Source organism: Acanthochromis polyacanthus, chromosome 14 (genome assembly GCF_021347895.1).
Source record: "Acanthochromis polyacanthus isolate Apoly-LR-REF ecotype Palm Island chromosome 14, KAUST_Apoly_ChrSc, whole genome shotgun sequence".
Classification (NCBI taxonomy): Eukaryota; Metazoa; Chordata; class Actinopteri; family Pomacentridae; genus Acanthochromis; species Acanthochromis polyacanthus.
This window is the reverse complement of record NC_067126.1, coordinates 22036727-22062600: the sequence shown is the minus strand read 5'-3', so window position 1 is coordinate 22062600 and position 25874 is coordinate 22036727. Positions and strand designations below refer to the sequence as shown.

The following is a 25874-nucleotide window of genomic DNA, read 5'->3' as shown; positions in this document are numbered from 1 at the left end:
GGTTTCGTGGGGTTCACATCAGAGCAGAGTTGGACAGGGGAAGCCTGTCAACCTGATTGACAGCTGGGCCTCACGCTTATAAACTTTAATGGCTCTTGTCAGGGTACTCCAGGGGCCCCCACTCGGCAGGTATGGTCAGCACACACGTGCACACACACACACAGACATACAAGTGCACTATATACAAGCATACATTTGTCTACCACATCATCCATGGTGACATTTCTGTTTATTTGAGTTCCTGGCCTTGGCTGTACTTCTGCATCTTGGTACCAAGCAATGTGTTCCAGTTTCGGAGAGAGAAGGGGAGAGAAATGTCCTTAAAGGATGGTTTGACTGATTTCTGAAAAAGTCTGCTTCTCTGTGTGACACAGTCGTCCGACACACGACGTTCTGGCCAACAAAACCGAGACACCATGGAAAGCCATGAGCTGAGAGGGAGGAATGTGCCCCGGTAAAAACATTCCTGAGGGAGGCTGAAACCATAACAGTGGAAAGAGGAGGAATTCCACTTGTTCAGCAAAAGAAAAGTGCACAAGGCATCCATTGTTTACTGTTTTGTCCATGTGCATGTGTTGGCAGTCACTAAAACCGGCTGATTATGTTATGCTAACTGAACAAGGTAATGATGTGTATTGTGCAACGCAGGTGACCTTTTTGGAAAAGGGTGTAGGTTTGCCTTGTAGTTGTGGGGTGGAAGGGGAACAGTCAGGCCCAAAGGGGGACAGGTGAAGTCGAGCGTCTTACTGTAACTGGAGTGTAAACACACAGAATAACCTCTCTGACAGCTGGTAACAATTAGCATATTAGCCAGTTGTTTATCAAATAATTGCTAACAACCGTGATTCAAACTGGGCCAACATCTGTTTGCGAGCAATCATCAATTAGTCCCAAGTTCAGAGTTGACTAGTGTAGTCGCCAATGCATCATTCATGAGCTATTTAACTAGAGAGACTTCACGACTACGCATTATGGTGGTGGGGGTGAATAAAAGAGCTTGTAAAGTCCATTCAGCAATTTTCTTCCCTCTCTTTCCCAGCTAATTTGAGCTGCTTTCAAAAGAAACCTAATGCTCATTATAGCAAAGCTTGTCCTAACCTGCCAATAAAACTGCAGCTATATATCTGACACGAGTAAACAGTAAAGTACTGCAAGTACTAGCTGCACAGGAGGGGAAGGTGATATAAGGAACACCTTCGGGATGTTTTGGGGTCTAATGTGGTGGCTGCCAAACTGAGCTATTTCATACTGCACCAAAAACACCAGCCATATAATACATACTTGTTTAAAATTCTATAACCATTATAATGTCCTTTAAGGAATATGAGATACACAATGCAGACTTTGCAGTCTTATGTCTCTGGTAAACTGGCACTACAGCAACTCATCTGTCAGTCCAAACTAGTAAACCACAGAGAAAGGCTGACTGGCATAGATAGTATTATTCAACAGATTTTATGACTTAAGCTACGTGGGTGCTAAAGTTAGATCAGAGATTTCTACTATGGTGATGTACTGGGTTCAGGAAACTTCCAGACAATACAAACCCTCAGGAAATTTGAAGCAGCATAAACAAATCACAGCTGACTGGCTGATCCAGCTGTGGTCTTCTGCCTGAACCCACTCAGCCAACACACACAATGCACAAACTAAAATATATTCTTAAAAAAAAAAAAAAACAACAACAAAAGACTCATTCAGTCGACACATTCAAAGAAGTCAAAAATTATTCTGACTGTTGGTCTCTTGCTGCCCAGACAGCATTGTTGTTCAGCCTGGTTAGTGAGGCTAGACTGCCCCTTAGGCTTGAAATTCCTGGCCTTAACAGATCTTAAGATTTGCTATTTGAGGCCATTACCAAACCCTGACAGTGAGCGAAAAACAAAACAAGAAAACAGGCTTTTATTCTTTCCCTCTGGCTCAGTCCCCCCGCTGACGTTTTCCAGCAACATTCCATGTCCATTACAGAGACCTTCGCTGAGATTATGATAAAAACACTCTCTTCCTGCTGTTTTGATCTGATCAGGGACATTTTAGCCTCCTTTTTTTCTCTTTGCTATCAGCTATCAAAGCTCCAAACAACTGCATGATCTGCCTTTGTTCAAACAGCTGACATCACTTGTTGCCAAAGAGCCAGCCGGTGGAAGTCATGAGAAGCCGAGGTCTATACTTAGTAAGTCAAAAACATCCACATTTGTGTTTTTCAACACTTTATCAAAGCCATCTTGCTAATCTATTCATACCCATAAGGCCTTCTAAACATGTTTTTTTTATGTCAGACAGCTGTCATAATATATTTAATTGTTTTTTGTTAAGGATTTCAAAAAATACAAGACAAAGCCAAGTAGATATGACGTGCATACTGGACTGCTTCCACTGTAAAAGATACAGCACTTTTCCAGAAGTTAACCCTTTAAGCTTCAGTCAATTCCAGCCGTTTTCAGTACAAAAAAAATCGCTAATATTCTATTTTTAAATAAAAAAAATTACAAAAAATACGGGGAATATTGGACAGGCATCGCGAGGTGCATTTCCTTGAAAATGACCGATTCAGGGATTTTGTACCGACTTCAGGACATGTTTTGGACAAAATAGTTTACTGCTTGTGTTGTCTGGATGTAAAAGGTTGGATTATGGCCGTTTTTTGTGGAATCTTTTTTTTTTTGTGTGTAATAATGAACCCGGAAATGTGAGTCGCACTGTGTGCGTTGAAGCCGTGTATAGAGAACGGATGGATGAATATTCGTTTTTGTCGGACAAATGTGTTTTTCTCACCCGCTGTGGTAATCACATCTGAAAGTGGTTTATACCGGCGGATTCATGAGATGTCGAAAATTCACCAGTTAGAAATCAATGAAAAATCTCACTTGCCCAATTCACTTTTTGTACAGAACTGTACATACAAGTCACATATATTTTCAAAAACCTGCATATGATTGATGTTCACTCTGTATCTTTTCTGACTTTGAAGACCTGCACAGGTAGAGCACTCTGTACAGCTGCTTCATAACAATAGTTTCCTCCCTCCCAACATCAAATGATTGCTCCATTTCCTTTTATTATCTGATCCCTAGACCCAGGCTGACCCTGCTGGAAGAGGTGTGAGGGTAATCATTTTCAGATGTGTATCAGTGACAGGGGCCCGGGTGAGAGGGTGAGAGCAATGCCCTGCAGGGCAGAGGCAATTGACGCCCCCTGCCTCCTGCCTATTTTCGAATTTTCAGCTCCCTATGGCACCCATCCAGGGACCTCCTCCAAAACCCCTGCTGAGGCCGGTGCTCTGCAGGCTGCTGAAACCTAAGAAGCAAAGCCCCTGGTCCAATTCATTATTTTTGCTGCAAGGCGGTGTGTTGCGAGTAACGAGAGCGTCCTTCACACTGCGCACAAACCTCCGTGACAGCAAAAGGCATCCGCCCTTCTGAAGTGTCCTTGAATTCCTGAGGCCTTACCAGATGTAATGGCAGTGTTACGTACTGTAGCTTTGAGTCACTGGTGGGCACAGTGCAGGTAAACAGAGCACAAGTCATTGGATTAAACCTCTAAGTTTGTCTGCTTCCCATTAGCTATTAGTTTCCTTTGACCAGGTTGGCACACAGTGGTGCTTTCCTCTGAGGAAGAAACATTCAAAGGATAGCAACACTACCAGCATGGTCCAAACTGCTTTAACTAATTCCCAGTCGGTGTCACTTCAAAGCGCCAGCAAGGTTTATGTGTCTGCAGTGGTCAGTGTCCTAATGTTCCAGAAGACAGTGAACTGGTTAAGGGCAGACTAAGATTAATTAATGTGATCATATGCTATTATTCTGTTTGTTTTGCTCGAGCTCCAAGATCCACATGGAACGAGGCCATGAGTTTTTTTTTTTTTTTCACATCTCCATGAACTCATTTATTGCTCTAGAGATTTGCAAGGGTGGAACAAGACGCCTCAGAGTACACAGATACTTCAGCATGGGCAATACACATCGATGATGGGTTTTGTTTTGAAGATTTTCCTGACCCTTAAGTATTTTTGTGCTACTTTTGTTTTTGTGTATCGTCTACTTTATGAGTACTGATGTGAAGCCACATTAAACTGTCTCAAGACATTTGCCACAAACTAAATTTTATTTTCCTCATTAAACCAATAAATTGTTTTACCATATGATGACTATATATAGCCACTAGTTCAACTTTATGTATTGCAACATGCTGTTTATATCTAATAACAACTATAGAACTCAACGTTTTAGTACTATTCTGAATGTTTCACTGTGCAGAAGATAATGGCTTTAGCAGGTACACAAGTCATTCCAATGACAACCAACACTCCAAGGGTGTGCTTGTGGTTAGGCCTGCAGCAACACTTGAGAGCGGTCACTTTCTGAAAATAAATGAACTTAATGAAATGTCAGTCTGGATATTCCCTGTTGATGTACGGTGCTTACTTACTTGGAACTCAGGGTGTTAATGTTCTTAGCTTGTATGGTAAGATGAATATGGGCAGGGATTTTGCAGAACAGTAGAAAAAAGTAAAAATAAATAGTAGAACACTGCGTGTTTCGAGTCATGTTCCATATTTGTCTAAAGGGGTTAATTTGCAAATATGTCTATGAAATGAAAGGTGAGTGTATGGACGCCAGAGTCTGCATAATGTAGCTACTCATGTTCCGTGTACATTGCCAAAAATGTATGAGATTGTGGAAGGAGAAATTTGCAACATACTTTTGTAATTAAAGGAATACAAAAACATCCAGATGATCATCCACAAGTCAGTAGTCCTTTAGCAATAAATGGGATATGAGATATCTGGGATACATAAACTTCAAAAGCACTCCAGTCTCTCCATTAGCAGGAGGAAAAGTGTGGGAGGCTTAGAGGAGTCGCTATTCTGTTGTACGCCATGAATCACAGAGTGCCGACGTTTGCCGAGTTCCATTGCCCAACCTACACACTCCCACAATTAACCTTCTGCCTGGAAACCCTCTCCCTCTGACGTATTCTTGTGTGTTTTTGTCTGTGTGCTGTGTGTGTGTGTGTGTGCGTTTGCGGGTTTGACTTCCTGTCTTAGTGGTGGGGAGAAGAACAGAACATGGAGTGAAGAGTTGACTCAGACAAAAAGGAACGCTGCTGTTGCAATGTACAAACTTGTCCTGCATTAACATTCTTAACTTAAACCATCTATGTAACAGGACCATCAAATCATCATCCCTACCAGATATTGTGTCTGCTGACTCTTGCTGGCGTTCATTCATGACAAAGTGTGTTTTGGCCAAGCAGCAACCTGTGCAGTTGAAAAATTAAGACTACATGCAAGTGTAAAAACCCGCAGTGCCCTGAAAGTCCTCCTAAGGTTAGTTCCTAAAGTGACTAAATGTACAGCTACACAACATGAATATTACACATTGAAGTTATCCATAATGAAGAGAACGGCTCCCTTGACTGACAGATGAGAGGGTCATTCGTCCCCAACTCTACAGATTTTTGAATCAGTTATGAGTTAAGCACAAATTTAATTGGATTTCCATAATGACAAATAAAAGCCTCTATCAGACAGTGGCAGGCACAGCCAAGATGGCAATGGCTGGAGCCAACACACCAAGAGTGCGTTCCAATGCCCGTACTACCGTACTGTATATGTCAGAAAAAGATTGAGCATGTTTCACTACATGTTACATCAAATGCAGTACGTGAAAAATACCAGGATGTCCTACTTCATCTTGTCTAATTTTGTAGTAAGCAAGCCAGCATGTTTTTCTGGCTATTCTGAAGGGCAGAAGTAGCATGTACTGAAAGGCCAAAGAAAAAATATGCACAGTATGCTTCAAAACTGCTCCTGAGAAAACCTATGTGTGACATCATGGAGTGTTCATCGATCTTTATATACAGTCAATGGTTCTATTTATGTTAAAAGTACACAAAATGTTTAAATAGCCCGACATGTCAATATTAAAAGTGAGGGGAGGTGTTTTACTGTATCGAAAGGGTTAGAATGGAATTTAATGATTGCTCTGTTGTGGTTTTGTTGTTTTCAAACTTAACGTCTCTGCAAAAGCAGCAACAGATAAAAATGTGGATTATTCTGAAAAGTTCTTGCCTGTAACACAATTAAAGCAGATGCTCTTTGGCTACCTTTAGCCCTCAAATCATACAAACATAACTATACTGGTTTGAACAAATGCCTATAGCACCATACTTCACATACAATAAACTAGTGTTATTATGAACTTTATGTGATGAAAAATGAAACCGTTTCTATGATGGCAGTTTGTGCAGTTATTTACAACCAGATCATTTTCTCTTGCATTTGTAGTGAAGTTCCCATCATGGATTGCTGTTTTTCTTTTCCCGTTAGTGTCCACACAAAGAACAGCTGTAACTATGACTCCACAATTCCACATACCTCACATAATCAAAATGAGTTATGCACCAACTGTCTATCCTGAGTAGGTTCACCTTTTCCTCGTATTGTCCTGCATTTATTAACCTGTAATGTGTAGTATACTGACAAGGTGGAACCGTTACATGTCTGCCACAGGTAAGCTTCCTTTTTCGATTTTTAATATTTTATGTTAGAATAGTTTGACAGTTATTTATGACGATATTTCAACATCCCTCCTCCCCCTATTCAGCTCATATCTTACCTCATTCCCAAGCAGAGCAGAGATGCAGGCTTCGGAGGCATCACATATGGCTGTGAGGTCGTGACCCCCCTCCAAGGCAAGCACCAGCCGGCCGCCTGCCAGACCCATCAGCTGCCTGGTCAGGTAGCCAAAGCCTGGACACACAGGAAATGACAGCAAAGAGAAGGCAGAGACAGAGAGGGAGGAACGGGAGGGGGGGGGGACCAAGAGAAAAAGAATGAAATTGGGGAGAACTGGTGTTCAGCCTCTGACTTCCTTTTTGGATATTGATCAAAGAAAAAAGACAGAGAAAGGGGTTGGAGCACGGATGAAGGAAAGGGTGACTGCATCAGAGAGAGGAAAAGAGAAAGAACGTGCACTGTGGATTTACTGGGGGACCAAAAACAAGCCCTAATATGAGCCAGGTTTAATTTTAATAAATGCGGCTTTGCATTTAGTCTTGGTCACGGCCTTTGATGTTTTTCCTCTCAGGAGGAGGGGAGTTATATGCATTCAGCCATACTTTATTCTCTTTTGAATTCTAGCCCATCCCCTCTTCCTGTTGTGCTCTCTAAACCACCCATGTCACCCCCTTTTGACAGCTAAGACCTGGATGGATCTGCAGGATGGTTTTAGAAAAGCTCTTTGCTGGCACGCCAAGGTCTCTATCTGAATGTACAAGTCAGAGGCACAAAATACACAAAAGGAGTGTGTGTGTTATACTGCACAACAAAGAACATGAGAAATGTTTGTGAGATGTGGAGAGCATGCATAAAATGTGCATGCATACAATTTTTTTTGGTATGGCTTGGAAAAAAACAGATACATAATATCTGTGATCATTACTTACATTTGGCTGTCAGTTTGTATCCTCCCAATGGTGGAGCATGTCCATCTACCGCATCAAAGCCAGAAGATACCAGAACCATGTCTGGGGCAAACTCGTTGGCGATAGGCATGACCACCGTTCTAGAGTAAACAGCACAAAAGCAGTAAAGTCAACTAAGTAATGCATTTAGGGTAAAAACTGCAAATAAATTCAAGACATTTAATAAAGCTTGGTGAATTGTCTGAAGTTAGGATTCTTGATAGTGGCTTTATATGAGGCTCTGTATGAAAATAACTCCACGCTTGGTTGCATGCATTTGGTTTTGGCTCGCTGCCCTCCCCAAGAAAGCCAAAAATCAGAGAGGGCTTGAAGATCGTCGCTCAGAAACATTAACGGCATGAAAACCTCAGTGATAAGTGAGGTTAAATGTTGTCCCACTGGCTGGGGGAGCAGGCTCCCTACTAATTTTACTACCCTGTTGAATCAAATTTCTCCACAAGGCCTATCAAAAAGTTTCATTAGCATTCTTGCAATCAAATATTCTTGAAGTGTCACATCTATTTAACAGTTTGGATGAGTGACAGGATAACTGGACTGCCAATACAAGCAAGAGCGCATTTCTCAAAAATACATTAAAAACAGTACATAGACTGAGATAAGAAACTGCTGCTTAACTCACTGCACGTTTAATCAAAACCACCAAGTCTGATGAGCCAAGATTTCAAGATTTAATTATACTAATGTTGGACACGATCCCATGTGAATATAAACAGTTTGTTTTTTCCCACTACCGCATTTTGAATACATGCAACTATGTCAAAGGATGCACAACTCACTGCTAAACATACAAGGCCATTCAAGACGTCCCAGAACTGAAGCACTGAGGGCACTAAAGGCAACAGTACATGTGCAACCTAAGAAATTCAAGGTGGTATTTCAAACAAGTGCTCCATTATGACAAAGCTACAGAAAAAATAAATAACATAGCAAAGTCAGGAGAAAAATGATTTACTTGGTGTAGACAAGTTAATTGCACAGTGAACTCAGTCACCCCTGATAGCTAAAAGAGGACAAGAGGAATTTAAGAGGACTGCTATTAAAATAAGTATATCGACAGATGTCATCAGTGCATTTATCGTCTGTGATTTTGTGTGATATATTTATGAAGATATATGCATTTTTGCTGAATTTTTTATATTTTTTATGGCCTTTCTCTCCCTTTCATGGTTTTCAAAGCAAACATCCACCTAATGAGTTTGTATGTACAGTATGTGTGTGGCAGGGAAAAAATACCACGTTTACCTTTGAAGTGGAAAGTTTGGAAATTTGGAGGCAGCAGTTCGCTGCAGGATCCTTAAGTAAAAAGGGGAAACGGAAGGACAGATATAATTGTATGTGTGTTAAGTACGGAGGATAATTCCAACACTGGATGGGTGTGGTGAATGAGGGCTGTTTGTGTACAACCTTCATCTGACACACAACTGGTGAGGAGGGAGCGCTTGTACGCAATGTGTCATACACAAAAATCGAATCAACAGTGGGCATATGGTGGTTGGAAAATCCAGTCTGGTTTATTTGGTGATCCTGTTGTTGCTTGTATGTATGTGTGTTTAATTCTAAGACAGTGTTGCAAAGCAAGATTAGATTAAACAAAATAAGATTAGAATTGGCTTCATCTTATGGTTGTAGTGGTTGGACAAAACCTTTTTAAATTTTCTAACCACCCAAAGCTGCCTAATCACATGTGATGTACAGCTCCACAGGGAAAATGAACCAAATCTAAGCCTAAAATTGTGATATACTGTTTACAATGACCAGATTTAATGAAAAATTTAAAATTCAGTCAAGCAGTTATTAGTGACTCAGCTGTGATCAGTCACACGGTACAAAAATCAGGGATTTTTCACCTGAACTGTGCTGACCTGCAGGTGGGTTTATAAAGAGCAGATAGGACACAAGTATGGAAACAAATTACAAAAACATTTAAGCAGGTAAACATCTACAGTATTTGGAGTCACCCCTTTTTTTCCCCAATATTGGTAACATCTGGGGATACTGGAAAATGTTGTTGATTTCAAGTTTTTTTTTCCACTGTTGTAAAGTAAATAAAGGAATTCACTTTTATTTTATTTTTAGATTTTATGGTATTATTATTTTGTTATACTGCACAGAAGAAGTAGCTGAGTTCTCTGTACTTCTAATAATACCTGTGCTGTTTCCTTAAAAGTGCAAGCTTTTACATCGCAATGGAAAATTAGCAGTGACTAAACACGTGACAAGAGCAAAGAAACGCCTGGAAACTACTCAAGGTTCAGAGGGCTGATAAATATTAATATAATAACTATTAAAAATTAGGTAATATGCATACTACATGAAGAAAAATGACTAATCTCTGAAACTCAAGCCTTTGAGTTTCTGTAAAGGGTTCTTTAAATGAGTAACTAATCAATCAGTGAACCAGCCTGTAATACTAGGAGCGGCACACTGGAAGCTTCATTGACTTTGTAGAAAACTATCATGTGTCACAGCATTCTGGTTAGCATGATTTAGGATGTCTCACTTAGTTCATAAATAGTTAGACTTCCCAGATGGCAAAACAAGTGTCTCTCTCTGATTCACTGTGGGACCTCTGGCTCTGCACAAGAATCTTTTTGGGGTCTGGGATATTTGGGCAAGTAGTGTTTTGGTGAGGTCTGCGAGTGATGGAGCACCACAGGGTTCCGCTGTAGGTCCCCTGTACTTTGCTGACCTCAGGAACACGGTGCTGGTTTGCCGGCTGTGGGCGAGCAGCGTGCCCTGAACTCCGTAGGCCACAGGTTTTTCCATCTCTTGCTCACCACCAAATTATAACCCTAAGCTGTGCACACCCCACCCCCCACCACAACACAACACTCATACGTACACACAGCTGTCTGAGGGAGAGGCAGGAGGTAGCTTTAGGAGGTTTTTGGGAGTCCCAGACAGCAAGGAGTGCGTGCGTCATTGTGCACTAGCATGCATCTGGCAATATTTCAGAGACAAACGTCATGCAGAGAAGATATAGGAGTTTCAGTGAGAAAGATAGAGATGCAGATGAAGAAGGGGAAAGGACAAAACTGTCTAGAAAGAGAACATTGACATAACTCTGAAAGTAATGACATGAATGGGGATGAGGTGAAAAACCTGTGTGTCATTGTTCTGATATTTTCTACAGTAAAAGGGAAGGCGGCTCCTAACAACACAAATGTATGACTATAAGTATGTATGTATTACTGTGAAGTTAAAAACCACTGTGCTGAGGGAATCTACTTTATTTATTACACCCTCCTCTACTCTGCCTATTCGCAAGCGCACATCCACATACACAGCCTTGGCCCATTAACATCTGCACCATAAAAGACCCCACACTAAAGGGAGTCAGCCACAGACGCTTATGTGGGCTGACACACGACACACAGAAAAACCTTGACCGCCAAGGATACTTCAACCACCGAGGGCTCCTCCGCCCCCTCCTCCAACCTTGAACATAGACAGAAACAGTTCTGGTCATAATGCTGAAAGCTGCTGGTGTCATCAGTTCCAGCCCCCACCCCCAGAAATAATATCCTGACATTTAAAGAAATAAAAAAGCCACAGTAATCAATTAGCAGCCTGGCATAGAAGGAAGCAAGTGGTTTCAAGGAAGACTAATTGTGCGTGAATCAGAGGCTATGTATGCAGAGATGAAAAAGACTTTTTTTGTTAATTAGGGAGGGGAGAGTTTACGACTGAGCCGTAAGCTATGGGACATCCTGAGCAAACAGGTTGCAATCTAAACCACTGCTGGCTCTCTCCCAGTCCGATTTTACTGTGAACAGAATTACATGTCGGTTAAGCAGAGTAAACTTTTGTTTAGTATTGTTTGGCTTACCTAGCAACAGGTGCACATGTGTCAGCTGAGCAGTGGTGAGCCTGTATTCGTATGCGTAGAGTGTGACGGAATGTTGCATAGTCATTAAACTCCACCGCTTATTTTTTCTAAGAATTTTTTAAAGCATTTTTATCCCTTTATTTCAATGTTGCAGAGCAGAGAGAGAGGGAATTTGGGAAAGAGAGTAGGGCAATGACATGCTGCAAATGGTCCCCAGCTGGGCATTGACTATCAAGTCATTCCAACTTGACCATATTTGCTTGTAATGCTGCTGGACTGGTGAGAGATGGTTTTGAAAAAAGAATGCTCCAGAAAATCTTTAACTAAGCGTAAAATCTTTGTCAGCAAGTACACTACAGTCCACAACAATCCATGCACACCTCTCTATGGACATCTGCATCCAGTCCAAAATTTGGATCCACTTGGACAGTCAGTACCATGACTATAGCACAAGGGCAGTAGTGCACATGCTCAGTAGCATGTCCAGAATACATAGATATGACCTATTGTGCATGTAAGGAACGGAGTCCTTCCAGTGGATTCCAAGCAGACTAGAAAGTACTAACAACAACAGGGAGTCCGTGGTGTCTGCTGCTGTCCAGGTGCACGACCACAAAGTAGTATAATAAAGGTGTTAATGTCTGCATCCCTGCTCCCCGCACACACATATCATCCTCTTTAAAGAAAGATTGTAAAGTACCCCTTTAGTGAAAAATCAACTTTTTTACTGTGCTAGCATGTCCACATGATGTTTTATATGCTGAAAGACACAGCACAAGTAAAATACATGGTTAACCCTTTAAGCTGCAGTCAATTCCAGCCGTTTTCAGTACAAAAAAATCGCTAATATTCTATTTTTAAATAAAAAAATTACGAAAAATACAGGGAATATTGGACGCACATCGCGAGGTGCATTTCCTTGAAAACGACCAATTCGTGGATTTTATACCGACTTCAGGACATGTTTTGGACAAAATAGTTTACTGGCTTGTGTTGTCTGGATGTAAAAGGTTGGATTATGGCCGTTTATTGTGGAATCTTTTTTTCTGTGTGTAATAATGAACCCGGAAATGTGAGTCGCGCTGTGTGCGTTGAAGCCGTGTATAGAAAACGGATGGATGAATATTCGTTTTTGTCGGACAAATGTGTTTTTCTCACCCGCTGTGGTAATCGCATCTGAAAGTGGTTTATACCGGTGGATTCATGAGAATCTAAGCTTTCCATCAGCGTATAGTGTTTGTATAATCGCGTTTGCAGCCGTCGGACATTCTTGAAATTCCTATGCAAATTAGTAAGTGTACCGCCGGCGGTACACCTACTGCGCACTGAAGCGCAAAGGGTTAACACCATAGAACAACATGCATGGCTGAATTACTCCAACATTACATGACATTGTGTAGTGCAGAATAGCTTTACAGTATGTGAACACTCAGAGGTGAGCTGGTGTGCTCAAGCTGCAGTAGATGAGTGAAGAAACAGGTCATTGCTTATTAGATCTGCACATTCTAAATGAAGCAATGGTGTACAGTTAAATCTAAGCCATTTTAAGGCTGGAGATAATTATTTTCAAATATTTTAAATATATAACTTGGATACACATGAATTTTTACAGTCTTAATGGATGACTAGAGACATATACATTCACTGCATCCTGTAGACTTCAAATGTTACCAAGTCAAACCTCATGAAGTGCCTTCATTCATTTAATTTGCTCCGTTCCAAATAATTTCTCCTCTTTTCAGCCCAATAAGTACTCTCTGCTTTTGGCACTTGTCATCAGTCATGATTTCATGGCACACAAATATGTTCACACAGGTTAATAAAGCAGCAGGTTTTGGCTTAGTGGTAACTTTTTGAGCCAAGAGAAACTACCTCTGAAGGAACTACTCATCTTTGTGTAAATCCTCTATGCCCTAATTTATCCCCTGGCAGATCTTGATTATGTCTTCTGATTAAAAGCATTAAAAACATCATTACAAGTTTATAGCACGGAGGGAAAATGGCTAAAATGTGGCACTTTGGTGATTCTTGGGGACAAACAAAAAGAACAGAAAAGGCATTCTGTGTTTTGTTAATATGACGCATAATAAATTGGTTGTTTATTTCTAAAATGCCATCTACACCTGCCAAAAACATCCCCTTTGAGACCTTGAAAGGCTTCAGATCCATTACCACAAGAGAATTGTATCTTCATCGACTGACTGAAAGGCCTGTTGGGAAAATATAGACTCTGTCCTTTAGAGCGAGCAGCGCTTATCAAACCAGACAACAAAAGGTTAAACTAGAGAGCTTGAAGGCTTTCCCCCTTCGTTCATAAAAAAGTAGGGGAGAGCGGGAGGAGAGAGACAGAGAATAAGAGAGCGAAAAACTCACACACGCACACTTACACTTCAAAGCCCTGTCATCTGGCGCTGCGGAGAGCTGGTTTGAATTAAATTTAATTCTCCTCCTCTCTCGTCTTTCCAAGTTCATGGCAAAATAGGGGGTGGGGGGGGAGCAGGAGAGTGAGAGAGAGAAATAAAGAGAGAGGAGAGAGAGAGAGAGAGACGGTGCTTCTGGTTTTCATTAGGGCCAATTTTCTTATCTTTTTTCTCTGTGCTTTCTGGAGGCTCAGACTTGATCCCCTGCAAATGCAACGTGGCATAGGCCAGCAGAGGAATGGGAAGGTGCTGGCTGCAAAGCACACATTCCCTCCCCAAGACAGAGAGGGAGGACCACATCACACAGATAAACAACAAGATGCAAAGAGAGAGAGAGAGTCTATCAGGTGGCTGTATGTGTTTGCAGACATATAAGCACACTGATGTAAAAGGTGTACGTGTGGGCATTTGCACATCTGCTCCACTGTGATTTAGTGCACATTCATGTACATTTGAGGCTCACCACTGTGCAGTGAGCTTGTGTACAGCATGCGCATTTGTGTTGTAAACACATAAGACTATCTGGAACGGGTATCAGTGTCACTTTGTGTGTACGTATGCACAAGCATTCATATTCGTGTGTGTGTGTGTGTGTGTGTGTGTGTGTGTGTGTGTGTGTGTGTGTGTGTGTGTGTGTGTGTGTGTGTGTGTGTTCGTGTGTTTATGTGGCAAATCTATGACCCGCAAGATAGGCTTGCTGGTGTCTCATGGGGCCAGTAAATTGTCCAATACTGCTGAAGCCTCAGGGGATTAATGGCGCCAAGGTCTGAGGTAATACACACCCAAACTCTCATTCTTTTTCATTTTATATCTTCAGAACTTTCCCATAATGTAAGGAAGGCTGATTTAATGAGTCATAATTACAGAAACAGCACAGGCAAATGCAGAACACTCCTCTCTGCATTTATGTTGCATGAATGCATATGCAAGCAAACATACTAAAATGAGTCTATAAAATTCCAGATGATTTAAGCACGGACAGCTCAGTTTGTCTTAATATTGAACTGATATTTTTATCATTAAAAAATTTAGAAGGGTTATTGACAAACAAACACAAACTGTATCTATCTATGACATGTTTAACGTCAAATGCATAAAAGCAATGGATAGTTATTGGATATAATTTCAATTCCATTAGCACATAGGAAATACAAGAATGGATGATTTGTTATGTTTACCTATATGGTACATTTTTGATGTTGATGGCACTGTTTTAGAAGAGAGGACTGCTGCTTGACAAGGACATTAAGATGACAGAAAAATGGCACTGCTTGTCCTCTCTGGCACACATCACAGTTTTAGGTGGCACTCAGAAGCACATTCCATGCAGAAGGCCCCTTTTCTTCACTGAAAATGACACTGGGAAATGCTATATACATGGGCGGTTCTTGTGGTAGGAACACGCACGGAGGTTGAAGGTGCCCTAAAATGACCTGCAAGTTCCTGCAGTGGAAAACAGCCTAATTATAGCAATTAATTAAAGATGTGATTATACACTAGACAGAGTACATTGCTGATAAAATTGCACAAAATTGTCCAAATGTACAAGGCCAAATGCAATGCATTAGAAATTAAAATTTTTGTTGTTTATGTCTTTTAATTTCAGTCTAAATTACAGGAAACAATTAATCAGTGCCCAGAGCTGCAGCTAGAGCAAAGTAAGCTTTATGTTAATTGGCACCTACTGCCCTTGATTAAGCTCACACAACTGTTCTGAGGTTGCAGCGCACAACTAAATCTCTGATTAAAAAGGCTTCTTCATTTCAGTTTAAAAGTAATTTGTATACATAGGTTTATGTTGTATACAGGAGAAAGCAGCATATGTACAGATAACACTTTTCACCACTAAAATGAATACTGAAATGGATCAGCAATGTTTAAAAAAATTTAGAGACCTTTATTAGTGTACCTAAGTGTGCACGTCCTTTATTTGTTGTTGTTAATGATGAATGTTCTGGATGACAATCAGCTCACCTTTTAACACAATCCTTCAAATTCATGAGCTCATCTGCTAATTTACAAATAAAAGTCTTTTTGCAAGAGATCAGTGGCATTTGATTTCTGTGAGTAATACTACAATACTTTCGAAACTTATGTGTCAACAGATGGAAAAAAAAATGGCGTACCTACTTGTGTGTGAGCCATACTCTAGGTAGCTATTGGCCTCTGTGATGGATTATAAATAATGTCTGCAGTATGATATATATTACGTGGTTGTCATCAGTGCACATTCACACAGAAGAGTTGAAAGAGGGGAGAGAAGAATACAAAGGAGACTGAGGGAGAGTGAGAGCACACGGGGTTCTGGGGTGCATTAGCGGGCTAAGGTGTGCTTCCTGGAGATTGCGTGCCGAAAGCTGCGATAAGACAGTGGCCTGTCGGTTTGATGTGTCAGGCTCAGGCCAGATGGACACACGGCTGCAAACACAGATTCATCTTCAAAGAGAGCTGGAACAAATCCAGGTCTGCTCCTTTCCAGTTGTATGGAGCAGAAATGTGTAAGAGACATGTACATGTCCACGCTGAGCCCATGCCTGTATGTGTGAGTGAGAGTTTATTTATAGCCCCAGAGAGTGGACATAATAGAAATCAGACCTGGTATAAGGACGAGCCCCCTGCCAACGAACCAGCTCCCAATATAAAACTTGTCATACCTTCCAGTGCAAACTCAAAGGCAGTGACAGGGTGACTGCTGCCAACTTTTTGAAACCCATTCCCTCTTGGGACACTTCCAGGGCAGATATTTAATGTACCAAGGAACTAAATTGACAGTGTGATCATTGAGTCACACACTCAGCAGCAGGTGATACTGTCTTACCTGAATGCAGCTAGATACTCTGCATCACCCATGGGAGGCTCCAATCCTCCAGTAAAGGCCATATTCACATTGAAGCCGACACCTGCTCCACTGCCCACCTATAATGCAGAAACACACACGAGTGCTATCATGAATTCAGACAAACAGGTGAGTGAGCAAGCAGAAAGATAGACTCATGAGCCATCCAACCTCATCAGGAGCTCCACTGCCCGGGAAGAAGTTTCCGTCGTCATAGCGATGAAGAGACAAGTAAAGAACACTGGGGTCGGCGTAGAAGGCCTGCTGGGTGCCATTACCATGGTGAACATCCTGAAAGAATTAAAAAGGGCCACGTTATGGTAAAATCTGTCATGAGCCAAGAACATTTTCAACATAATTATCCTTTGACTCTCATGGCTCAAACTAAACAGAAGCTGCACAAAGCTATAGAAAATAGCCCAGACCATCAGGCTCTGCACCTGCACTTAAAGCAACTCGGTGACACAGAGAGTGAGTCCTGTACTACCAAACAGACTGTATCTCAGCTGTAGCATGTTGTGATGTCAAAAAAGGATGGTCAGCAGGATTCAATAAAACACTCAAATTCAATAGTTGCTTAGTTTTGCCAACAACATGACATCAATTAAATGACCTCATTTTCTATAGCCCAAGAATGCTTTAATACACGTTCCTAAAAATGTCCCTGTTAGCTGGAGGCGAGTGGCATGACAATGAGCTCGCGAGCTGCACTAAAAGTCTCCCTGTGACAGACAGAGAGGAAATGAAAAGACCCTTCAAAGGCTTTTGGGAATGGCCATGACCAGCCAGGGATGCCACTGAGGAGTATAGCTCCTGGACACGACAAAGACTTTGTCATGCCCTCTTATAAATTACTTTGTGCCTATTTGAAAAAAACAGACTGTATCTGACCTAAATAGCCAAGGCAAGACAAAAAGGTCAGTTAGTGGCTATTACAATCATTATCTGTCACACAGCAAAAACACCGAGTAGGACTGATAACATGAAGGCTGTGGTATTTTTTTTACAGCCTTCGCAATCAAGGGGATATTTTTTCAATTGAAATGCTGAAACAGAAGCCATACAGAAAATCAAAATTCAAAAGATTCATGGCTTAATGTCAATTCATGTATTCTGCATCCAAGTGTCCACAAAGCTTGTAACCACATGGAAATGGAAATAGGAATGGTTGTTTGTCAGTGACACTGTGCAAGGAGATTCTTTATCACTCACACCTTTAAATTAAACATTAAATAGTTGAAATAGTCACTGTTGGACTTTGGAAGTGCTATGATTTGTAACTACATGTCTTCTATCAGCAGTGCCCAAACACAGTGGGGAGCTCTAAATTCTCCAGAAATGATGTGCTTTGTCCACGTCAGGAATATTCACCGACATGGTGCTGCAGCTCGATCTGTAACTAGCTGCTTAATCCCGTAAAAAGTGCAAAGTCACAGCCTTTCAGAAACATTCACTGTGTGTTTTTCTGTGTTCTATGTGAGGGGCAATGTGACCATCTGTGTAGCAGACTACTGCAGTATGAATACGACTGCACTTGTATCAGCTGTCTGCGTTCGAAGTTGGCAGTGATCAGTGCGGGGCATGAAAACCATGACTTGGCCTTTAGGGCAAAGTAAATGCACATCAGATTTAACAGAATCAGATATCAATTAAATAATTATCAAAGTTAATTCTTTCAGAGAAAGAACAGGAATGCTTGTGGAGAGACCTGGACATCCACTGATGAATTTTTCATAAGGGCCTAGATGTGTGACAGACAGAGGAGTCAAGGATCACCAGAAACTAGGAATTATCTTCTGAAGTCTGTGTAGGTTGAGACGACATAGTACCATCAAACAGATGACACACTGGTATGGTAAGAACTTCTTTTTGCTCAAAGTAGATGATTCTCCTCAGCTGCTACTGAGAACTGTCTTTTGTTAGAGGACAAAATTATCATTAAATTATATTGAAAAACAGGAAGAAAAAGAAACAGGGTGGAAATGCAACTTGCATTAAACTCAGAATACTCGGTGAGCTCAGAGAAACAGGTGTTTGTCCACCTACATTACTGTGTCGTCCAAATAAATGGTGATGCAAAAAAACAACCCACTAGGTTGCCTGTAAAACTCACCCAGTCCACGATGAGGATTTTACTGACATTGAGCCTCTGCTGCAGGAGCTTGGCTGCTATGGCGACTGAATTGAAATAACAGAAGCCCCTGAGAATTGAAACAGAGAGGATAGTAACAAGACAGAATTCGCATTATACTGACAAGCTGGAGCAACATTGTACATAAGTACCATCCTGACATAGAATGTAAGCTGTCCAAGAGGAAGATGTAAACAAAGCTTTTAAACAGAGGTGGACACGGAGGGAATGTAAGAAAAATACATGTCCTGAAGGAAACTGAATGTAAGAGGATGCTCTTTATCAAATTTCTAATTTACTTACATGGGTGTGCTTTCCTCAGCATGATGACCAGGTGGTCGAACTACAGCAAAACCGTTCTGTCAGGGAAAACAAAACGATTAACATACAGCACAATACATACAGTTATACATAATCCATGCAAGTTTGTACCGTCTACATAAAGTCATAAAAAACATTAAAAACATTAAAATTAAATAAAGTAAACCTAATTTTATCTCAGGACCACACCTTGATCCAAAACATGTGTGAGTCAAAACCAAACCTAAAACTATCACAACTGTTACTTAAAAGATTAGTTACCATGCCTTAGGTTCTCAGAAACTGAAAAATGAAACTGAATTTAAATAAAACTGATACTGAAAATTGTGCACAAATGTCCACACAGAAACACATGCCTACATCAGGTCAGTTAAGAGGAGCTTTGTTAAGGCAGTACTCCCAGCAACAGTTTGTAGAGGCTCCCATCGCTATATGGGGACATTAGATAGATGTTTGGGCTGATGTAGAGTGAGGCAAGCTGGACTAATGATGTTGAGTCAGCTGCTGTGGATTAGCAGCCAGCCGGAAGATTGCTGTAGTGACAACTGCCTCAGCTGGTTTGAGGACACCCAGTTAAAGCACTCTGCATAATGATGTACGTACGTTTGGTGTATGTGAGGCAAGGGGGAGAGAGATAAAGTGTTTCTCGATTTAAAATGGACGTTCGGGAAAACGTAGAAAACAGCAGATGAAGAGACAGAAATGTATGTGTGTCTGCGTGGGTGTGTGTGTGAGTGTGACTTGAGTAGATTTATAGCATTTTGTGGAGTTCAGAGAGTTGTTGGTGCAGGTGGAATTTGCTCATTTGGCTGTGGAGGATCCTCAGAGGACCATGTGCATGTGTGTATGAGTGTGTGAATGTGTGTTTGTGCATGTGCACTCGGACACATCTGCACGTATGTGTTAAGATTAGGTTAAACTGAGGGCAAGTCGATACCTGTAAACTTTAACCCTAGCTGTAGATAGAAATTATTCATCTTAAATTTGTGCTTGCCTCCTGGTGAGCAATGCATTTGGTTTTCATTTTAAGCTGTGATTCTGGCAAATGTGCATAGTGCTGTATAGAATCATGCCTGCATGATTAAGGCTGAGCGTTAGCAATCCAAGCCAAAAACCATGCGGGTATTAGCATGGCGTGCTACTGTCTGTCTCCAAGGAATGTCATTAGTCTGGGGTATGTTGGTGCTAAGCTAACGCTAAGTGCGACGGCTGCTCTGCAGGTGGCTTTGGTATAATACTAATAAAGGAGGCCTGTTAGTGGAGACTGCTGGCATTTGCAGTGCCTGTGCACTGGGACTCCCTGCTGGGTTCAAACAGTAAGCAGCCATTGCCACAGACACATGAAGGCTGGCTGGGGGGCAAGGCATGACGGGGTGGGGATGTCTGTCTGGGAGGTGCTAATGATGGTTCTGGAAAAAGGTTTCTCTTTTCTTTGAGGTGTTTGGGGGTGTGGATGGATAATACAGCACTACTGCAGATATGATGCATTCATCAAACACTGCTGAGCACAACAAGGTTTTTAATTCAGTAGAAATATTCTAAAAAAAACCCCCAAAAAACAAAGAACATTTCGCCTGCACAACCATGCACGCAAGTGTTTGTTCTGCATGTGGTTAGAACTCAGGTAGAAAACAGAACTAGGCTAGGCCAGTAAGGTCTGACAAGCAGACTTAAATCAAACCCTGTAAGGTTTAGTCATGGACTTATTTTGTCACAGACTTCATCTGAGCTTGGTTTCATGTTGCGTATAAAGGCCATTAAATACACACATTTACTGAGACATAAAGGCCACAAAGACATGACAAACGCGTAAAACCCTTTAGTCATCTCAATCCCTAAATATACTGTGGCCCCAACAAACAAACATGAGTCATTTAACAGCATGGAGCATCTAAACCAACCTTCAGTTCTCCTGATGCTACTTTGAAGACGAGCTCCACCACCGAGCCGACGGCCAGGCGAGCCGCACTGGACGAATGGACTTCATTCCAAATGGTGTCGCTGTCCACCTGTCAACACACACACACACACACACAAACTGTCATGTGCTGTTTATATGACTTTTTCAAAGGAGCAAATATACGGCGGCTTCATACTGTTTTCCATTTATTTATTTATGTATGAAATTAGGGCGCATTTGATGGTGTCATTTACAGTACTTCAGTGGGACAGAAGTCGTAAAAGTGTGAGTGCATTTGAAATGATTTAGCTCATGTAATTTCACAGGATCAAAGTTAGTCTTTGAAAGTGTGTCTGCTCTGGGCGAAGAAGCAACAGTGTAGGAAGGCCTGGAAAATGTATTCACCGAGAGAAAACAATAGAGAGGCAAACAATGAGGCAGTAAGACATATTTAGCAGCTTAATCACGCAGACAATCTGCACATAGCTGAACAGACTTTCCGAACATTTGTTTTAGCCAGAAAAAGATGTTACTGTAACTTTGAATACGAAAATGAATCAGTAAATAAGGTTTAAAAAGTAATAAGACGAAAGCGTAAAATATGAACTCTCCTGATTTACAGTAGGTTAAGCACTGGCTGAACATTTCCACCATGAAACTGCAGTGTACCAATGATGGCCTCAAAAACATGGCTATAGACTTCGAAGGGATTATATTTAGCAAACAGGTTGAATGTAACATCATTCTTTAGAATCTGTCACCGATTTTAAAAAGTATAGGTCAGTTACTCTAATATTACAACTTGCCATTGTGTAACAGAGTCATTTTACAGTTTTTGAGCAGAATTGTAGGTGAGCTGGTGCTGTAAGTGGAGTCAGGGGGTGGAGAAAGAAGTAGGAACTATGCAGATCAATGCATTCTGGACAAAGAAATCATGTGGAGTTCATCCAAGTCATTTTATGGTAGTAAAGGGACTATTTTCATGGGGAAAAACTACTTCTAAATATGGAGCTTTGATAAATAGAATAACAACCATTGGGGGACTTTAAAATTTGACCTAATTTCCAAGTTTCTAGTAGTAACAAAACTACACTACCAGTCAAAAGTTTCGACACACCCTCTCATTCAGTGCTTTTCATTTATTAGTACTATTTTCTACATTGTAGATTAATACTGAAGATTAACACTTTTTTGTTTACAACATAATCTCATATGTATTCTTTTATAGTTTTGATGTCTTAGTATAAAATAATAATAAAAAAAAATTAAATGAGAAGGTGTGTCCAAACCTTTGGCTGCTAGAGTATGTATCAGCACTGTTTCTGCTACTGCCTGTTGCAGGTAGCCACATGCTAGTGGAAAACATCCAATCTGATGGTTGTATCAGTGCATCTGGTGGGTTCAGTAAGCAAGACGGCAGAGAGGACAGCTTTTACATCATGGAAGTAAACACATAATTTTTTTTTTTTTTTTGGGGGGGGGGGGGGGGCACAAAATTATCTTAAGAGTCACTTTTATCGTAATTTACTTTATAAATTTACACTAGTCTTGTAATTTAGCAAGTCATTTTTTCAGGTAATTTTAAAGAACCCTCCAGACATCATACTAAAGATTCCTAGTTTATCCAAAAATGTTACAGTACAGACTGAAACAAAATGGACATATAATACTCTATCTAGCAGACCCAAAGTGGAGCAAAGCCAACCTCAGATGTACTGTACTTGTTTGTTTTATGGAGTGAAACAATCTCTCCAGATTGATTGTGTGTTTGTGTGTGCGCGTTTGTGTTTGAGTATGCTCACACACAGGGCAAGCTTTCAGTGGTCAAGCCTGATTTATGCTGAGGCACGGCCGGCCCCCAGCCCCAATAACAACAGTACATCCACACACATGCACAAAAGCTAAATAGACCACAATATTCTTTGTGATTGATTGTACGCAGAGCCATGCACAGGATAATATACAGGCAGATGGAGCACACGATAAACACAGAGAGAAGAAGCTGGCAGAGGAAAAGAAGAAAAGGAAGGTCTGTGTGTCAATGTGTTTGAACTGTACACACATGTGCAGAAGGGCCGATGCCAGAGCTCTAGCGAGGCTTTCTGATGTAAACCCAGGGCTGTTCCACTTTGAATACGTTAACTTTAACATGCCCGTCACTCGGTCTGTCGGACAGCCGGCCCTTTCATCCACGCCGACGGCCCTTCAGTCCGTCAACTGGCCGGGTGGAACATTAACCTTAGCCACCCAGTCAGCTCGTCAGTCCTTCAACCAGTCAGTGAGTTAAGCAAGCCGACAGCTTTTCAGCCAGCCGGCCCCCTTTCCTCTCGTCTCCAGTGACGGAACTGATCAAGGCTGGATGATTACTCCATAATAACATCCACAGAGAAGAAAAGTGGCCCTTTTTAAGTTGAGCCAAGAAAGACTTTGTCATGAAATAAAACTGTGGAGCTTTTACCATAGACTACAGAAAGTACAAAAAAAGGGGAGTGAGGAGGTATGGAACGCGTTGTTGATGAGTGACTAATGGAACTGAATGTGAAGAGAGAGAGAAACGGAGAGTAGGTGGAAGACAGTATGTAGTAGCCGAGTCAGTGACTGAGCGAGCGAGCAAATGAAGAGTCAAGTGAGTGAGTGAATGGGAAACTGAATCATATATACAAGTCAGGTTAATGAGCACAAACATGCTGTTCTAAAGCAGCATGTGGAGACTGAGTGGTTTATTATTTCCCATGTTGATGTCAGTTTTGCCTCAAGCTAAGAGTGGGGTAGAAGTTAAGTTGGGAAAAAGTGAAAGAGAAGTGGAGTGTGTGAGAGGTATAAAAGAGCGGGAACGTGCTGGTATGACGGAATGATGGTTCTCCACAGGCTGACAGCCTAATTTCAGCCCCTTTCCCTGGAAGTGTGTGTGTACGTATGACTTGTATGTGTATCCATGACAGGAAGACAACAATTTAGTCCCATTTGCCATTATAAAGAGCAGAACACAGCAGCACAGAGCTCAGGCCCTTCCAGTTCCCACCAGAGCAGGAGAAGTAACCCCAACGGAGGAAAGAAAGGGGGGGAAAGAAAGGGTAAGGCAGATAGCCTGGAGGTACATGTAAAAGAACTGATGTCAAAGAAAAAGCAAGTATAGAGCAATGTAGGAGTTTGTAGGTGTGTGGGTGGTGAACAGGCCTTTGCAAAAAAAAAAAAGAGAGAAAGAAATGCACACACATTCAGGTGCAAGATTGTTCTAACATATCGGTTTCAAAAGATACCACTTCCAAATCTAAGCATCCATCTAAATCATTGCCTTAGCGCACAAACATCCTCAAACACACTGCTATGCACACAAACAAAATCATACCCACCGCCACCACACACACACAGAGCTCGTAACATCTGGTTATAATTACTAACACGGCGGAAAGGCGAGCAACAGCTTTTGTTGCCTCTGGTCCTTGAGGGGTGGTGCTCGTGTGTGTGCGTGCTCGTGTGTTAAGATTGTGTGTGTTTGTTTGGTGGAACAAGAACAAATGGAACCATTATTTAGGCAGGGGGCAGAAAGAGTGGGCGAGGAAGACTTAGTTCTTGTGCTACTATTTGATGATGCTGAAACTATGCTTCACTGCAGAGTGAGATGGAGCAGTGCCAGGTGGGTATTGATTAGATTAACACAGTGCTGTAAAAACACAACAGTCTATTACAACAATTTTCCACTGAATAAACCGGTATGACTAACGACGGCAATTTCCAAGAAATATCAGGCGCGCAAATTACAAATACTTAATTAGCTGGTGAATATTTGTAAAATGACTAAAGCACGACTTCACAAACTTACCCCGATGCCTCCACACGGTAACCTCACAAACATGGGACTTACTGAGCCTGAAAGAGAAGAAAACAAGTAGAGAGATTACAAAAGAGTAAAAGACAAGGAAAGAGTGAAAGGTTACCAGGTGAATAGGTAAGTTGGTGGATTCACAGGCCCAAATGGGTGCATGACCCCTAAAACTGAACATTTGACTTCCTGACCTTATCTAACAGTGAGAGTACACAGGGGCAGCTTTAATTGGGTGAGGTGAAGAAGAAAAAAAGTATCTCATTGACCTCACAATCAAGCCTCTCTTCAGGGAGAAAAAAAAAAAAAAAAAAATCAAGATTTTTTTTCTGCTTTGTCAATGAAGACCAATAAACTTCACTTTTCTGACATGTCAGAAACTAAACAAACTTAGCGGACTAATTTGATTGGACCCTTTTCAAATGTAAACTGCAATTACAATTTCCGTTTAACAATATACCCTTCATACTTTGTGCCTGTATAAATATTTAGAATTGTATGCAAAACTTTGTTCTACAGCTGCAGTGTATCTCTCTTGAATATAATCCAACCGTTCAACCTGAAAAATGCAAGAATGTAGAGACTTAAATGAGCAAATTTTCAAGATATTCAACTAATCTCAGTCTACAAGAGACACAACAATTAGCTAAGTAAGTGATGAGTTGCCTCCTATTAAATTGCTCAGCAACTATTTTGAGAACTGATTTATCAGTTCGAGCAATTTTGTAAGAAAGAAAGGCAACATTTTGGGATTGGAGCTTCTAAAATTGAAATATTTTCTGGTTTCTTTCCTCCTTTAGGACAGTAGACAGAACATCTTTGGGTTGTGGACAAAGCAAGACATTTGAGAACATCATGTTGCACTTTGGAAACAGTGATCAACATTTTGCACCATTTGATGGATACTAATTGTTTAATCGAGAAAATAATCGGCAGACTAATCGACATTGAAAATAATCATTAGTTGTAGCCCTACAGTCCAGTGTTCACGAGACCAATGTAAAGTTTCATGAGTACAACAGCAGCACTTGCATTACCAAGGCTAAAGTTCCTGAGTCTCATTAGGCCACTCGCTAACTTGCCAAGGATACACATGCTCAGCATTGTCTCACCAACAGGAACAGCA

The 25874-nt window shown here is 41.2% G+C and overlaps 1 protein-coding gene across 2 annotated transcripts in view; it reads right to left on the bottom strand.

The window, feature by feature from the left end:
* The window catches only part of hdac4 (histone deacetylase 4), a 136184-nt gene that overhangs the window by 10398 nt on the left and 99912 nt on the right, over window positions 1–25874 (bottom strand). For both annotated transcript variants that reach the window (XM_022210043.2, XM_022210044.2), the window contains 8 exons: window positions 24749–24795; window positions 20927–21034; window positions 19008–19063; window positions 18687–18774; window positions 16745–16864; window positions 16556–16653; window positions 7450–7568; window positions 6621–6754 (listed from right to left, as the gene is read on the bottom strand). In XM_022210043.2, coding sequence (XP_022065735.1) covers window positions 6621–6754; window positions 7450–7568; window positions 16556–16653; window positions 16745–16864; window positions 18687–18774; window positions 19008–19063; window positions 20927–21034; window positions 24749–24795 — 770 coding nt within the window. The remainder of the gene's footprint in view (window positions 1–6620; window positions 6755–7449; window positions 7569–16555; window positions 16654–16744; window positions 16865–18686; window positions 18775–19007; window positions 19064–20926; window positions 21035–24748; window positions 24796–25874) is intronic.